The 18,372-nt window shown below is 46.9% G+C and overlaps 1 protein-coding gene across 1 annotated transcript; it reads right to left on the bottom strand.

Annotated features, from left to right (window-relative positions):
* Nucleotides 1–1,892: 1,892 nt before the first annotated feature.
* LOC133245234 (maestro heat-like repeat-containing protein family member 2A) lies at nt 1,893–18,368 on the bottom strand. Its single transcript, XM_061413180.1, has 4 exons — nt 18,339–18,368; nt 17,802–18,185; nt 12,408–12,527; nt 1,893–5,963 (listed from the first exon to the last, which is right to left on the bottom strand). Exons 1-4 carry the CDS (start codon nt 18,366–18,368, stop codon nt 5,796–5,798), a joined length of 702 nt encoding a protein of 233 aa, XP_061269164.1. The 3' UTR covers nt 1,893–5,795.
* Nucleotides 18,369–18,372: the final 4 nt, after the last annotated feature.

Raw genomic sequence — 18,372 nt, 5'->3', positions numbered from 1 at the left:
CCATCTATGGGGTTGCACAGAGTCAGACATGACTGAAGCAACTTAGCAGCAGCAGCAGCAACTTTTAAATAAAATCTTGCAAATATTCACAATACAGTGACAAAACCCATGTACCAACATCCTGAGTAAATGGTTGTTAATACATTGCTGTGTATAATGGTGTTTTAAGTTGATTAAAGATTAAGTTGCACACCTTTCCTTCCCATCCCCCTACCGGAGGTGACGCTCTCCCTGTATGGATGTGCCCTTTCCGCCCACATCTTTACACTGCAACATCACCTGCAGCCATAACAAAACACCAGAGACCGGGTACTTAAACAACAAAACTTTGCTTCTGGAGATGAAGGCTGAGATCCAGGAGAGAGCACAGCTGGACTCTGGGAGGACCCACTTCCTGGCCTGCAGACGGCTTCCTTCTCATGTCACGTGGAGAAAGAAGGAGCTACCTAGTGTCTTTTATAAAGGGCACCAATCTTGTCACGGGGGCCCCACCCTCAGGACCTCATTCAAGCCCAGTCACCTCCCAAACCAGCCTCCTACTGGCTTTTCAAGCATCCTCTTGTGACACTGTTTTTTTTAATTTTCTGTATTACTGATTTGGGTATATTCTGTTTACCAATCTGGTTATATGAACCAACCTAGTTTTATATAAATTGCAAGTAACTTCTTCCAACTGTGACTTACTTAACTTTATGATATTTTATTGTACAGAAGATAAATTTATTTTTAACTTTTATGTTGATATGTTATATTTTCATTTTTATTCAAGAATTTTTTTTTTTTAATTGCACTGCATGGCATGAGGCTCTTAGTTCCCCAACCAGGGACAGAACCTGAGCTCCCTGCAGTGGAAGCATGGAGTTTTAATCACTAAATCACCAGGGAAGTCCCAGAAGATATATTATAACTTAGGAAAGTTAATCCTTTATTTTTAACTGGTTTCTCTTATTACTTTTAAAAGACATCCTACCCTACTCTCATGATCAAAATGACTATATTGTCTTAAATTTTTGCTTTCTGAGTTTAGATCTATAAACCATCTGGAGATATTTTCCACAGGCATGAATGGAATTGATCAGAGACCTGACTGTGCAATCGTACGGCTTCCCCCAGGACCTATAGTGAAGGGCACATTCCTTTCCGGCTGTGTCACTGGGACTTGAGTCTTCCAGCAGCCACCATCTTCATCACTTGGCAGGAAGTAACTTCACTGTCTATTCCGTGGGCATGACCAAGAGTGTGAGACCAGTCTGCCCGGAAGCCTCCGATGCAGGTTGGTTTTCTGGACGGCTTTGCAATCCTCCCACCCATGGGCCCAGGGTGGTGACCGCCTTGGGCTGTTACAGGGGGACTGGTTTGGAAATCCCACCTTCATCTGCTCTGGGGACAACCCAAGACTGTCCTGCTGGCAGCATGAGTATAGGAAGAGTTTCCCTGCCCTTCTCCCCCTGCCTGTTTCTTGGACTTGAAGGTAATTCCTCCCTTTGGCCCTTCATGGGTTCTGCTCCAGGCCTCACTGGGTCCCTTCCCATCCTGGCCCAGTGGACCCTGATATGAAAGAGACGAGGGTGGACGGTGTGGTGTCACTTCCTCCCTGAGGCCCCCCTGAGTGACACCCTGTGGACGAGCACCAGCACTGCCCCCACTGGAGGCCGCCCTCCCTCACCCTGGGTGCATCATGGTCGCTGGGAGACGTCTCCTTTCCCTTTAAGAGCGGGGCTCCTGGAAGCAGGGCTGGACAGCAGTAGGGCTCCCCTGGCCACCCCAGCACAGAGCCTGGCAGTGGACACACCGTCCACGTGGGAGGAACTGAAATGCAGTGAAGACACAAAGGGGACCCCAGATCCTCTGGCAGCACACACACACACACACACACACACACTCAGGGGACACAAGAATGAAATCCCCGCTAGGACTGGAATTTCCCTTCACCCCACTGTCTCAGCTCTGGGGTGTCATCTCCTTGCAGTCAGGAATCTGCTCCCCAAATAGCAAGGGAGGTTTATTTCAAAGGGAGAAAAGAAAGGCGCACTGATTATTTAAGTACAGTACTTTTTCTTACAAACGGAATTAACAGTGGTTTGCGGTGCTGTGGTGGGGTTTGCCCCCAGGAGAAATGTAGGTACGTTTTGCACTTAGACCATCTAGGGGATTCCTTCAGGTGAAGCCAAAAGCCGCTGCTGACTGCAGGTGTCCAAGATGTTGAGCGTCTCCAGAGCTGCCCTCCAAACCCCAGGATCTGAGTCCAGCTGTAGCTCCTGGAGCGCTGAGAGTGAGTGTACAAGGAGGGTGGGGACCCTGCAGCCAGGCCCTCGTCCTCCGCCCGCCCTGAGTGGTGCGTGCTGATGAGAGCTGACTGCGGGGCGAGGAGCTCATGGGGGTTTGAACTTCATCCCCGCCCCGAGCGTGAATTCGGAAGATGGCAGGTACAGTCGTGTCTCCACATGCATCTCCCATTCCTTGGGCCTTCCATCACGTCAACAGGGACAGGAAGATGACCCCCAGGCCCCAGCTGCTACAGGGAGCAGGCAGAAAGCACAAGGAACCATGATAGCTGTCTTCCTAGAAAGCCCCCTGCAGGTTCATCCACCTCTGTGTGCCCTGGCCACCCACGCCTCCCATCCCAAATACAACCAGGGTCAGCTGACTCTCCCCTCGAGCGGTTTCACCAAGCTCCCAAATTAACAGGGTGGACTCATTTTTGACTCACACTTGAAGCTCCACTACTTACAATTCCGTAATGCTGGAAAATCCAGCTTTTTCAAGTAATGCAAAGACATCTGCTTCATAATGATTCCTAAAATGACAGTCAGAAATGCCCATCACATGAATATTAGGTCGGCGAGAGATTTGGACTGCAAAGAGATCCAACCAGTCCATTCTGAAGGAGATCAGCCCTGGGATTTCTTTGGAAGGAATGATGCTAAAGCTGAAACTCCAGTACTTTGGCCACCTCATGCGAAGATTTGACTCATTGGAAAAGACTCTGATGCTGGGAGGGATTGGGGGCAAGAGGAGAAGGGGACGACAGAGGATGAGATGGCTGGTTGGCATCACTGACTCGATAGACGTGAGTCTGAGTGAACTCCGGGAGTTGGTGAAGGACAGGGAGGCCTGGTGTGCTGCGATTCATGGGGTCACAAAGAGTCGGACACGACTGAGCGACTGAACTGAACTGAACTGAGAGATTTGGTTTCACCTGATGAGAGTTTCTGTTAAGGGTTTAGTTCCAGACGTCTAGTTCAGCATCGGGCAGGTATGAAGCACCATGGGACACACGGGGGACTTCTGCCCAAGCATGACTCCCAACACCTGTCCCCACTCCAGACCTGGGTCTGACCAGATGGTCTTCAAGGTCCCTCCTGCATCAGGAGACCTGCCTGCTCACCTGCCAAGTTACATGCAGCAATTCTGATCCGTGACAAGTTGCTTTTAACATAGGTCATTGTTTCTAGCAAGAAGTTGTAGAGAACAGCAGGCTTTTTCTGAGTCTGCAAAAAGAGATCCTGCAGACTGGCTACTCACAGATGGCGGTCATCTGCTCACAGATGCCTATCCATCTGATGCTAGAGGGTCTGCCCAGAGAGGACAAGTGCTCATCTCAAAGTCACCCAGGAGAGTAGCAGGTAGGCAACTTAAGGACCTTCAGGTTTCCATTACTCTTCTCTGGCCCAGAGAGATCACACTCGCCCACAGCCTGCACTGTCCGATAGGGTAGCCACTGGCCACACGTGGGCCTTGAGCACCTGAAGCGTGGCTTGCTGTTGTTCAGCCGCTCAGTTGTGTCCGACTCCCTGGGACCCCATGGACTGCAGCACGCCAGGCTTCCCTGCCCTTCACTATCTCCGGAGTTTGCTCAAACTCAAGTCCATGGATTTGATGATTCCATCCAATCAACAAGGCTAGTCTGAATTAAGTGTAAAGTGCCTCCTGGATACTGAAGACGTTATCCCAAACAGCTAAACTATTACATTAATAATTGTCTATTGATTGCCTGTTGAAATGGCAATGATTTGGAACTACTGGGTTAAATAAAATCTATTATTAAATTTGGTTTAACCTCTTTTCATGTTTTTCAACATAAATCTTAAAGATGGGTGTTTGGTTTGCATTCTCTTTCTGTCGGACAGAGCTGGTCTCGACACCTCATGTCTAGCAGGATCACAGGATGAAGCCCCAAGCCCCTGGGGCTGGGCCCTGTCTCAGCTTCCTCACCAGGACGGAGCACAGGGTCATCTGGAAACCAGTCATCTCCTTGGGGGCAGCGACATCACTGTGGTCCGTGGAGCTCTCCAGGGCCTTCCAGCCCCAGAAGTGCACACACTGAAACATGGTAGCCACGCAGGCCTGGAGGACACAGGACAGGATGGCAGGAGAGGCGGCAGGCAGCCCCGGGGGGCCACACGAGGGGTGGGGCTGGGGGCTGGCACTCCATCAGTAAGCTAGGGGGCAGCCCCCCAAAGGCCTCAGGAAGCCAAAGAAGGGCGGGCTGATGAGCCCCAGGGGGCTGCCTGGGACTCAAACCCTACTGGCCCGTGTGACACCTTGGACACGTTTACTGAGAAGCCCCATGGGCGCAGGTGCAGCCCCAGTGCCCCCTCAGCCATTGGCCAGCACTGGATGCCCTCAGCAGCCCTGCCGGGACCTACCACCTCCAGGAGCCTGGGGTTTGGGGCCTGGCTGCAACTCCCCCAGATCCCCTCTCCCCAGATCTCCCTCGCCCCATCCCCTGCGGTCACTGGTCTCTGGCCTCTGCTGAGGTTGGGCCACAGGAAGGTACTGGAATGGAGGGCAGGGAAGGAGGTTGGGGTGTCTGCTCCCCCAGGAGCAGGAGAGGCAACAGCACCCATGGGGGCCCCGGCCGTGCTGGCCTCTCCTCTTTGTGGCTCCTTCATTAAGGCCTTTCATCCCCTTTGGGGGTAGGCAGTCACTTTCTTCCCTGAAGCCCTGCCTCCAGGAAAGTTGCTGATAAAACACTAAAAGATTGTGAACTTTTGATAGAGGCAGTGAGGATAATGAAAGTCATGTCCGACTCTGAGACTCCATGGACTGTACCTCTGTCCATGGGATTCTCCAGGCAAGAATACTAGAGTGAGTAGCCATTCCTTCTCCAGGGGAACTTCTTAATCCAGGGATCGAACATGAGTCTCCTGAATTGAAGGCAGATTATTTTGGGGGACTCCAAAATCACTGCAGATGGTGATTGCAGCCATGAAATTAAAAGACTCTTACTCCTTGGAAGGAAAGTTATGACCAACCTAGACAGCATATTAAAAAGCAGACACATTACTTTGTCAACAAAGGTCCGTTTAGTCAAGGCTATTGTTTCTCCAGTAGTCATGTATGGATGTGAGAGTTGAACTATAAAGAAAGCTAAAAGCCAAAGAATTGATGCTTTTGAACTGTGGTGTTCGAGAAGACCCTTGAGAGTACCTGGACTGCAAGGAGATCCAACCAGTCCATCCTAAATGAGATCAGTCCTGAGTGTTCATTGGAAGGACTAATGCTGAAGCTGAAACTCCAATACTTTGGCCACCTGATGTGAAGAACTGACCCATTTGAAAAGACCCTGATCCTGGGAAAGATTGAGGGCAGGAGGAGAAGGGGACGACAGAGGATGAGATGGTTGGATGGCATCACCAACTCAATGGTCATGATCAGGTAAACTCCGGGAGTTGGTGATGCACAGGGAGGCGTGGCTGTTGCAGTCCATGGGGTCACAAAGAATTGGACGTGACTGGGCGACTGAACTGAACTGAACTGAAGAGCCTTGGTTGGGGGCTGAGAGCACCATTCTAAGAGGCTTCCAGAGAGCTGAAGATGGAGCAAGGGCACCTCACCTGCCAGGCACCGATCTGCCAGAACTGCTCCGACTCCTGGATCCTCTCTTCAAAGTCATGGAGCATGCCCAGCACCGTCTTCGCCTGGCCCCGGGCACACAGGCCAAAGCACAGGATGACGCCCTGTGGGGAGACCCAGCAGGCAGGTTGAGGGTGGGGGTGCTGGGGAGCACCCCGCCCTCACACAGATAAACGCACAGGTGCGCACACAGCACATTCTCCTGAGAGAGTCATTTCCTAGGCAGGTTGATAGGGAGTCTAGGGGTCCCCAAGGAGAGAGGGGTCTGGAATTCTCAAGGAGGAAGAAAGGACAAACTTTTTTTCTTTCTCCACAGTCCTTAGGATTATATAACAATAATGTATCCTGCCTAAGGACAGTCTTTGGATTCAACCTTCTGTTATCTTAAAATGTTAATTATGGGAGTAGACCTGGTCTTTACAAGGATGTATCTTGCCTGAGGACAGTGTTATCTTAAAATGTAAATTATGGAAGTAGGTCTGATGAGGTCTTTACAACCTCCAGATATTCTTTGGATTATATAACTTCACTGTTAACACTAGCAAGCGGGTACTCTTTCTGCCCCCTTCTGATGCCTATGTCAGAAGCTTTTTCTATCTCCTTTATACTTTAATAAAACTTTCTTACACAAAAGCTCTGAGCGATCAAGCCTCGTCTCTGGCCTCGGATTGAATTCTTCTCCTCCGGGGGCCAAGAATCCCGGTGTATTCGCGTGATTCAACAACAACCTTTCATCCTGGGGGCTCGTCCGGGATCCTTCAGGACAAGGTAAGGATACTTGGAGCTTTAGTTCTTCGTTCTCTTAGCGAACACGTTTTCTGCCGTGCTTTACTAACTCTACGGTGTGCTTGTGTGAATGAATGACATGCCCTGCGTGAAGCAAGTAAGGGGCCCTGCTCTGCGGTTCCATAGTGATCTCATACGGCTTATGGCAGAAACCTGTCGGGCATTATACCGACCTGCCAATATCAAGAGGCACCCAATGTCTCCTTCAGGAGCTGACCAAAAATGGGCAAAGCGTGTGGACCGAACTCTCCTTTCTCGGTCAAACTTTTTGGTCTCTTTGACCATTTCATAACTCCTTGGGAATTAGAAGTACTAACCTAATCTATCGGATCATAGACTTTCAAGGGACTTGTGATCTATATTGTTATTGTGTACTGCCGCTTAGGTCCCAAACTTAGATTGGTATTCAAGAAAGCGCCTAGCCTAGCTAGGAATCGAAACTTCGGAAGCTAGATGGAGCTCTAGCTCCCAGAACATCTCTGAGGTTAAAGGTTACTCAGATTGGGACTACAATGGGTTTTTTTTCTTTGGTAATGCCAGCTCTTAGTGGATCAGAAGAGGCTGTTATACTGGTGTGGTGATGCTTGGAAAGAACATCTCAGTTTTATGTTCGCGTCGGTCTTATTGTGGTCAGGAAATACTCAGGGTCGTGCACAGGCACTCAGGTGACGAATGTTTCCTACAGCGGTCTTAACTTGGGAGGCATTCCGGAAGGTTACTCTGATTCACCCCGGGTGACATCAGAGACAAGCAAGGTTAAGGGTGAAGAGCTGGACGTCAAGTAGGGATGCTATCAAGTCTACCCCCGGTACATCCCCACCCCATCTCGGTGGTAGAACCGGGAGGGACGAGTACGGCGCCTGCGTCAGTAAGGGACAGACTAAGTCCGACCAGGGAGGAAAAGCTTTTGGTGTAACGTCTGTCTACACCCCCACCTAGAGCAGGGAGGGACGCCTCCGGTAGAAAAAATGGCGCTGGTCGCTTTTTTTCTCTCTTACAGATGGGAGCTAACAATTCCAGCCTCACTCCTTTGAACTGTATCCTGAAAAACTGGGATAGATTTGATCCCCAGGGCTTAAAGAAGACACACCTGGTCTTCCTATGTGATACTGCATGGCCACGGTATCCACTGGAGGACGGCGAACGGTGGCCAGTTGGAGGGTCTCTTAAGTATAATACTGTTCTACAATTAGACCGGTTCTGTAAGGAACAAGGGAAATGGGGAGAAGTAGCATATGTGTTGCCCTTTTTCTCTCTGCGAAATATGCCAGACTTATGTCCTAAGGGTATAGATTTGGGTGTGAAACCTTCAGCTCCCTCCTGTCCTCTTACTTTGCCCCCATACTGGGGACTCCAAACTGGGATTCAAACTGCCCACGTGGAGGTCCAAACAACTCCTGTCTCAGTATGACCTCAGACTACTCTGGTTTCAGTAGAAACTCAGACCATCGAAGTAAGAGATGAGATGGAGGACAGGAGACAAAGAGAAGAGGAGAAACAGGTTTCTCCAACCTATCCCTGGGATCATATGCGCAGAGCAGCCAGAGAGACTGAGGAACAGCCACACAAGCTGTTGCCTCTTTATGAAAAACCCACTGGGAGAAATAATCAGTCTGTGAGAGTTAATAAGCCTTTTTCTTATCAAGAAATACAAAGAATCAAGGAGGATCTGGGAGACTATTTAGAGGACCCAGAAAAATATATTAGAGCTTTTAAAGGTGTTACTCTGATTTATGACCTCACTTGGAAGGATGTGATGTATATCTTGGGACAAACGCTGACTCCTGAGTCAAAGACTCGAGTTTTGGGAAAAGCGGTTGCTTATGGAGATGAGTGGCTTGGTAATGAATCAGTAGGGAAGAGGGAGAACGAGATAGCGGCCCTCCCCACTGGGAATCAGGCGGTCCCAACTATAGAACCAGACTGGGACTACAACACAGCTAAAGGAAGATGGGATCAGAGTCATTTTGTTAGATGTATTCTTGAGGGACTTAGGCAGGCGCGTTCTAAGCCTTTAAACTATAGCAAATTGGCAGATATAGAACAGGAGGAGAAAGAAGCTCCTGGTAAATTCCTAGATAGACTGAGAGAAGGCCTTCTCAGATTCACTGAGATTGATCCCGAAAGTGAAGAGGGAAAAGTGATCTTAAAGGATAGATTTCTCACTCAGTCGGCTCCAGATAGCCGCCATAAGCTATTAAAACAGGCATATGGACCAAATCAGTCTTTAGATACTCTGTTACAACTGGCTCAGACAGTCTATTATGGTAGGGAATATGAGGAAAAGAAAAAAAGGCAAAAAAAGACAAAGGAAAAGGTGGAAGCCTTCGCCTTGGCTATGAAAAACGTTCTTAAACAGCCTGAGAAAAATGCCCAGAGGGGCCCAGGTGAAAAGGGATGGGCTTGCTATTACTGTGGAAAGGAGAGACATCTCAAGCGGGATTGCCCTCAGGCATTTAAGCCACCCCCCGCTGCATGTCCGGTCTGCAAAGGACCACACTGGAAGAGAGAATGCCCCCAGAGGCGTAGGTCTCCGGGGTCAGACTCTCAAGACAATCAGGACTGAAGGTGCCCAGGGGTCCCCACACAAGCTCCCATCCTAATTACACCTGAGGAACCCCGGGTATTAATAAATTGTGGGGGGCCAATCCATCGATTTCCTTTTAGATACTGGGGCAACTTATTCTGTGCTTACTGAAGCCCCTGGCCCACTTTCTTCCCGATCCGCTTCCCTAATGGGTCTGTCTGGACGAGCCAAAATATATTATTTCAGTTATTCTTTATCTTGCAACTGGGATTCTGTGCTGTTTTTACACGAGTTTCTGATCGTGCCAGAACCTCCCTCACCCCTTTTGGGAAGGGATATACTGAGCAAGGTCCATGCCTCTGTTTTCATGAATATGGAGCCCTTCCTTTCTCTCCCTTTAGTTGAACAAAATGTAAATCCTAGAGTACGGGCTGATGGAAAATCTGTGGGTCGAGCACAAAATGCTATTCCTGTAGTTGTTAAGCTCAAAGACCCACACGTATTTCCACATAAGAAGCAGTATCCACTGAAACCTAGTTAAGGAAGGGTTAAAACCCATCATCGAAAATTTCAAGGAGCAGAGACTATTAATTCCCTGTAACAGTCCTTGCAACACTCCTATTTTGGGTATAAAGAAATTGAATGGTAAATGGAGACTAGTTCAAGATTTAAGAATAATAAATGAGGCTGTAATTCCTTTACACCCCGTGGTGCCTAATCCTTATACTCTATTGTCTGAAATTCCTGAACGGGCCAAATATTTCTCAGTAATTGATTTAAAGGATGCCTTCTATTCAGTGCCTTTGGCGGAAGAAAGTCAATTTCTATTTGCCTTTGAAGACCCTACGCAGCCAGCTTCTCAGTTAACCTGGACAGTTTTGCCCCAGGGATTTCGTGACAGTCCTCACTTATTCGGACAAAGTTTGTCTCGGGATCTACAAAACTTTAATAGCTCTGAAGCAGTGGTGTTACAATATGTAGATGATATTTTGCTCTGTGCTGAGACAGAGGGAGCTTGTTCGCGAGCCTCAGAAGATCTTAAACTTTCTGGCAGGCTGTGGTTACAAGACATCAAGAGAAAAGGCTCAGCTTTGTCAACCATCGGCTAGATATCTGGGCCTAATCATATCAGAAGGGACTAGGGCCATAGGCCCTGAGAGAATTAAACCTATACTAAATCATCCCCTACCTATGACTTTAAGACGATTGAGAGGATTTTGGGGAATCACAGGTTACTGTCGCATTTGGATTCTGGGTTACGGGGAACTTGCCCAGCCTTTATATAAACTTATAGCTGAAACTCAGCAGGCCCAAACTGACAAACTGGTTTGGTCTCCAGAAACTCAAAAGGCTTTTAAGGTTCTTCAGACTGCTCTCCTGCAAGCTCCAGCTCTGAGCTTACCCACAGGGTCAGAATTTGTTTGTCACTGAAAGAAAAGGTGTGGCGTTGGGAGTTTTGACACAACCCCAAGGGCCTTACCAGCAACCTATTGCTTATCTAAGCAGAGAATTAGATGTAGTTTGCAGTGGGTGGCCCCACTGCCTAAAAATAATTGGGGCAGCGGCTTTATTAGCACCTGAAGCTTTAAAAATAATTAATGGACAAAACCTTACTGTATTGACTTCTCACGATGTGAGTGGAATCTTAAATTCTAAGGTTAATATTTGGATGACAGACAGTAGGCTTCTTAAGTATCAGTCATTGTTATTAGAAGGACCAATAACTAAGCTTAAAGTTTGTGGAAATTTAAATCCTGCCACTTTCCTTCCTGAGAAGGAAAATGAAACACCTGATCACAATTGTTCTCAATTCCTAACTTTAAACTATGCAGCTCGGGAGGATCTAAAGGATACCCCATTAGACAATCCTGACATGGAAATATTTACAGATGGCAGTTCTTTTGTTCAGGATGGAAAGCGTAAAACAGGTTACGCCGTGGTGACTGCTGAACAGGTTTTGGAAGCAAAATCTCTCCCCCAGGAAACCAGTGCTCAGTTAGTGGAGCTTGCAGCTCTGACCCAAGCTCTAGAGTTAAGCAAAGGGCAGTGGATGGGCCTGATAACCAATGTGAGCTTACTTCTGCTGACTCCAAATATCCTGAGTCTGCCCTTGGATCCTCAAGACAATGTCTTCCTGTCCTGGGCTCACTCCTATGCTGCATTCCACAATCGGTCTAACTGCTGGGTCTGCGGAGAGCTCCCCTCTTCATCAGTGGAAGGCTTCCAGAGGTAGACATCTCCACTTCAAGGAAAAGACTTTCTCCAAGTCTATGAATATCTTCGACAACAATCACATGCGATGCCTCTTCTTCATCTGATGACATCTACCAACCCTAAAATGGACTGGTGCAACACGTTGCACTTTAACTATGGACATAATGTGACTTTTAATTTCGATTTTAACTTGTTTTAATGACTATGTTGCCTGCATCTGTAACTGTATAACTGGATTTGTTTCTAGCCGCATGAAAGCTTTTAAGTTACAAATGGTTGCTCAAACTCCTGCTACTGCTGTAGCTTCCCCCAGATATCCTCAATATGAGGATTAGGAGAATATGTTGCCTCACCAATTTAGGAAAAACGCCCCTTGTCAGCTCGGAAGTAGTTATGGAACGAGAACGATGCCCCTTTTCCCTAGGCAACATAATTCTCCTAAAAGAAAAGGGGGGAATGAGTCATTTCCTAGGCAGGTTGATAGGGAGTCTAGGGGTCCCCAAGGAGAGAGGGGTCTGGAATTCTCAAGGAGGAAGAAAGGACAAGCTTTTTTTCTTTCTCCACAGTCCTTAGGATTATATAACAATAATGTATCCTGCCTAAGGACAGTCTTTGGATTCAACCTTCTGTTATCTTAAAATGTTAATTATGGGAGTAGACCTGGTCTTCACAAGGATGTATCTTGCCTGAGGACAGTGTTATCTCAAAATGTAAATTATGGGAGTAGGTCTGACGAGGTCTTTACAACCTCCAGATATTCTTTGGATTATATAACTTCATTGTTAACACTAGCAAGCAGGTACTCTTTCTGCCCCCTTCTGATGCCTATGTCAGAAGCTTTTTCTATCTCCTTTATACTTTAATAAAACTTTCTTACACAAAAGCTCTGAGCGATCAAGCCTCGTCTCTGGCCCCGGATTGAATTCTTCTCCTCCGGGGGCCAAGAATCCCGGTGTATTCGCGTGATTCAACAACAACCTTTCACTCCCAAGGCCCGGAGGGGACCCCGGGGCACCCTCACCTCCCGGTCGAAGTCGTTGCTGTAGTCCGTCTTGTACAGCAGCTCCAGCAGCAGCACCTCCACCTTGTCGGCCTCCAGGCCTGTGGCCAGGGTGAAGCTCAAGGCCCGGTACAGAAAGTCCTGGCAAGGCAGAAGGGACAGAAGGAGCTTCAAGCCGCCAACCCGGCCCTCTGGGGTCACTGCCAAGGGGAGGTCTCTACTCGTCCCTCCAGATTTTTAAAAAATACGTTTGTATATTTTCAAAAACAAGTATCCAGGTTAGTCTGAGAGGTTAGGCTGTAGCAGGGCAGGCATGTTACCAAGAGTGGGGGCCAAGTTTCTCTCCTATATAAACTGAGAGGTGGAATGTTTGCATCTTGGTGAGTCATCTTTGCATCTTCTCATGGTCCAATTTTGGTACTTCTGCCTCTATTCTTTCCCCATTGTTGGATTACTTCTCTTATTTTTTGTTTAAAAGGACATTGTGTGTACATTTGGGAAAAAATAGCAAGAACAGACATCAGTTCAGTTCAGTTCAGTCACTCAGTCGTGTCCGACTCTGCAACCCCATGAACAGCAGCACGCGAGGCCTCCCTGTCCATCACCAACTCCCAGAGTCCACCCAAACCCATGTCCATTGAGTCAGTGATGCCATCCAACCATCTCATCCTCCATCATCCCCTTCTTCTTCTGCCCTCAATCTTTCCCAGCATCAGGGTCTTTTCAAATGAGTCAGCTTTTTGTATCAGGTGACAAAAGTATTGGAGTTTCAGCTTCAACATCGGTCCTTCCAATGAATATTCAAGACTGATCTCCTTTAGGATGGACTGGTTGGATCTCCTTGCAGTCCAAGGGACGCTCAAGAGTCTTCTCCAGCACCACAGTTCAAAAGCATCAATCCTTCGGCGCTCAGCTTTCTTTAGAGTCCAACTCTCACATCCATACATGACTACTGGAAAAACCATAGCCTTGACTAGACAGACCTTTGTCCATCTAAAAAGCAGGACTGTCTCTGCTTTTTAATATGCTGTCTAGGTTGGTCATAACTTTCCTTCCAAGGAGTAAGCATCTTTTAATTTCATGACTGCAATCACCATCTGCAGTGATATGGGAGCCCAGAAAAATAAAGTCAGCTACTGTTTCCCCATCTATTTGCCATAAAGTGATGGGAGGAGGCCATGATCTTAGTATTCTGAATGTTGAGCTTTAAGCAAACTTTTTCACTTTCCTCTTTCACTTTCATCAATAGGCTCTTTAGTTCTTCAATATTATCTCATTTCATCTGCACATCAACTTTAAATGCAAATAGGTATTTTGAGACAAGCAAACTAGCAGGAATTAGTAGAACCGGGGCTTAAAATCAAGCAGTCAAAAGGCCAAAACATAATACAGAAACAATACCATCACAAATCAAAAAAGACTTCTAAAAAATGGTCCACATTAAAAAAGAATCTTAAAAAAAGAATAAAACCAAGCATAGCCTGAGGCTGTGCTTGGTTCACTCCAAGCATAGCATGGATCACTCCTGTGGTCCATTTCCCCAGTGTCTCATTTCTCTTTTGATTTTATTCATAGTGATTTCATTTGGTCATGCAGACAATTTTCATTTTCACAGAGTACAGTCTCTTTCTTTTCCTTTGTCTTTCTAAAAGATTCTTTTTATGCATATGAAGGTCTGTTCTATTCCATGGTAAGTCTATAAAAGTATTCATCAGTATATTCTTCCCGTCACTCCATGGTTGTATTTCATTTCATTCACTTACATCTTTGTTCTGGGAGAATAAATCCTTCTCTAATGAGCTTTTTAAAAAATATGCTCTTAGCTATTATTCTCTTACATTTTTTTCATTAGGGCAAACGTGGAAATAATCTCGTCAAATAAAACTGTCAGATTTCCACAAATTTCCCTTTTGGGAAAATTAGAAGTAAATTGCATTGCAGATTTTTTTTTTTTTTTTTGGCCGCATCACTTGCTGTGCAGGATCTTAGTTACCTGACGAGGGATCAAACCCTTCCCTGCTGCAGTGGAAGCACAGAGTCCTTACAGTGGACACCAGGGAAGTCCCTGCATTGCAGATTAACTTGAGAAAAAAGGACACCTGAGCAACACTGAGCCTTCCTATCCAAGAAGCAGAGAGTGTACGTTTGGTCAGGCTTTCTCCCAGCCTCTCTGCCCCTTCTTGTAGTTTGGGGTCCCCACCTTGGTCCCACGTGTTTCATGCACTCACTGTTTTATTTGGCTACACATTTTACATTGTGCTCCTGCTTTGAATGGGTCTCTCTTCATTATGCCATATTTTTGTTTTGTTTGTTTATAGGAGAGATGATGGTTTTGCCTGTTACTTTTGGGGAAAGAATGACTCTATCTACCAGAATTACAAATCTGGAGGCTTCAGCAGCCTTGCTCCCCGTACCCCCAGAGGATGCCTGTCTGAGTGATGAAGAGTCTGGGAGAGTCCTGATGAAATTCCTTAAGGCACTGTATCCAGTCGTGACTTTTTAAGCTATCTGAGCCAATGAAACCGTATTTATTTGTTTACTTTCCTTTAAGCTAGGTGAGTTATTGTAATAAGGTTGAATTATATGCATTGGCTTACTAAATACTACATACAAGTTAACTGACATCTGATAAAATCTTGTACCCATAAATCTATAGCATTTAACTACAGAAGATATACATTGCTGTGTATATTTTACATATGGTATTATGAAGGGTGCATATTTGAACAAATGAAAACTTAAGTTGATACTTTTAAAAATCTTTTTTAAACATTTTTCAGTTCAGTTCAGTCACTCAGTCGTGTCCGACTCTATGTGACCCCATGAATCGCAGCACGCCAGGCCTCCCTGTCCATCACCAACTCCCAGAGTTCACTCAGACTCACGTCCATCGAGTTGGTAATGCCATCCAGCAATCTCATCCTCTGTCGTCCCCTTCTGCTCCTGCCTCCAATCCCTCCCAGCATCAGAGTCTTTTCCAATGAGTCAACTCTTCACACGAGGTGGCCAAAGTATTGGAGTTTCAGCTTTAGCATCATTCCCTCCAAAGAACACCCAGGGCTGATCTCCTTCACAATGGACTGGTTGGATCTCCTTGCAGTCCAAGGGACTCTCAAGAGTCTTCTCCAACACCACAGTTCAAAAGCATCAATTCTTCGGCGCTCAGCTTTCTTTAAACATCTTTATTGAGGTATAAATCACATACCGCTAAATGAGCCCATTTAAGTTTTACAAATTTTAAGCTCACACATTCACCAAGTTGTGCGATGGCCATCACAGCCAAGGTTAGGACATTTTCATCACCCCCCAAAAAGAAATCCTGTACACACGGGCAATCACCCCACATTCCCCTCATCCGTGACAACCACCCGTCTAATTTTCTGTCTCATTAGATTTGCCTGCTCTGGATATTTCAAATAAGTAGAACCATATCATTCATGGGCCTTTGCATCTGGCTTCTTGCACTTAGTGTAATGCTTTCAAGGATCATCCTTTCTGTAGCACATGTAAGCACTTCACTCCTTTTCGTGGCTGAATAATACTCTGTTGTAGGGATGGAGCACATTTTGTTTACTCATCATCGACTGATGAACACTTGAGTTTTTTCCACTTTTTGGCTATCCGAATGATGTTTCTCTGAATATTTACATACAAGCTTTTGTGTGGACATATGTTTTCATTTCTTCTTGGCATATATAATTAAGAGCATAATTGCCAGGTCATAGGTAGCTCCAGATTTAACATTTCACGGAAATGGCAATCTGTTTTTCAAAAACACTGTACCATTTTGTATTTATACCAGCAATATATCAGAGTTCCAATTTTTCCATACTCTTGTCAGTATTTGTTATTATCTGTGTTTTTGATTTCAGCCATCCTTGTGAGTGTGGAGTAATGTCTTGCAGTTTTGATTTGCATTTCCCTAATGGTAATGATCTTGAATATGTTTTCATGTGATTACTTTCCATTTGTATATCTTTCCTTCACCCATTTTTAAATTGGCTTATTTGTCATTTTATTAATGAGTTCTAAGAGTTCTTTATATATTCTAGACACAAGTCCCTTCTCAAGGACTAGATTTGCAAATATTTTCTCTGATTCATTGGGTTGTCTTTTCACTTTCTTGATGGTACTATTTTCAGCACAAAACTTTTTAGCTTTGATGATGTCCAGTTTATCTATTTTTTCTTTCATCACTTTTGCTTTTGGGTGTTATTTCTCAGAAGACTTTGCTCAAGCCAAGATCATGAAGATTTATATTTATGTTTCACTCTAAAATTTTTATAGTTTTACCTTTTATATTTACATATATAGTCCATTTTGAGTTAATTTTTGTGTATGGTATGAGGAAGGGGCCCAACTTCATTCTTTTGTAAGTGGCTATGCAGTCTTCCCAGCATCATTTGTTGCAAGGACTACTCCTTCCCCACTGAATTGTCTTGGCACTCTTGTTGAAAATCAATTGACAGTGAATGTGAGGTCTGTTTCCAGACCCTCGATTCGATTCCATCAACCTGTTACCTGTCCTGATGCCAGGATCGCCCTGTCTTGTTTACTGTAATTATGCAAGAAGTCTTGAAATTGCAAAATCCGAGTCTTCCAACTTTGTTCGTTTTTAAATCATAACGGTGTTGGCTATTCTATGCCCCTTATATTTCCACAGGAATTTTAGGATCACCTTGTCAGTCTCTGGGGGTGGGGGCGGGAAGCCAGCTGGGATTATAGTGGGGGTCGTGTTGAATCTATAGATAAATTGGCAAGTGTCACCATCTTAAATATATTGTCCTCCAATCTGTGAACATGAAATGCTTTCCACTGGTGAAGACCTTCTCTGATTGTCAGCAATGTTTATAGTTTTGTAAAGACCCCTTAACAATGAAATACACACATGCGGTGGTCATGAGCCAACAGCTGGATGAGACAGGGAGGAGAAACTGGTGTGTGGGGAGGGGTGGGGGTGGGTGTGCAGCAGGTCTGAGAGAAGGTGTTCTGCTCTTCCCCCCCGTCTGCCAAAGGTGGAGGCCCACCACCAGGCCCCAGCTCTGTTCCCCCTGCAGCCTTGTCCTCCCCTTTGGCATCCTGTGGTTCGGCGTCACCTTCATCATTTGCACTATTTACCAAAACACGTTCAGACATCTCATTCCTTGCCTTGGACTCTGCAGGGGCGACGCTGCCAGGTGGGGGGCGAGGTGAGAGGAATGGGGAAGCGGGTGACTGGAGGGGAAATGCCCCCAGCTCCAACAAAGCAGGTTCTTGAGGGAAAAACAAGACAGAGCAAAGCACTACAGGCCTCGGGCCCAGGGCAGCCAGCCGTCTCCCCTCCCCGGGCGCTGTGGACAGCCGCAGGCGTACTGGTCTCACGTGCTGTCCCGGAGTCCCCTCCCTGTCTGAACAGCCCTGCCTCTGGGAACCAACCTTCTCCAGGGAGGGGCTGTCGAAGCTCTCGATCTGGTTGTTCAGCTCCTTGCTCAGACGCAGGCTCCAGTTGGAACCCCGAGTCTTCTTGAGGGAGTTTCTCAGAAACTGGGGGTGGGGGAAGAAGGCACAGGTGCGCAGTGCTCCAGAGGGCGGTGTGACCTTGAGCAGTGACTTTCCCTCCCTAGCGCCTTCCCTGGTCTCTAGATGGCTTCGCCCTTTCAGCCCCGACCCAGCGCTAGTGCTGTGTGGGCTTGGGGGCTGCCGGGAGGGGGTCCCCTGGGCCGCCTCGGGGCTCTTGGTTTCCAGGGTGGGGTCTCCTGCTGTAGCTGCTTGTGCTCCCCAAGTCTTCTGGCAGGAGGGGAACGTGTTCCCTAGGGGCTCCTAAACTCCCCACACGCCAAACCCACCGAGAGCTGCCCCCACCGCCCCCCACCCCGGCCTCAGGCGGCGGGATCGCTTCTGCCTGAATCAGCTTGTCCTCCCACGTCTTCTGGTTCCACGTAAACTCAGTGTGTTCCGCAGAGAGAAGGCCACCCGTGCTCCTCTCTCCCGCTGCTCCTCCATGCCG

Source organism: Bos javanicus, chromosome 3 (genome assembly GCF_032452875.1).
Source record: "Bos javanicus breed banteng chromosome 3, ARS-OSU_banteng_1.0, whole genome shotgun sequence".
Taxonomy (NCBI): Eukaryota; Metazoa; Chordata; class Mammalia; order Artiodactyla; family Bovidae; genus Bos; species Bos javanicus.
This window is presented reverse-complemented; position numbering and strand designations above follow the sequence as displayed.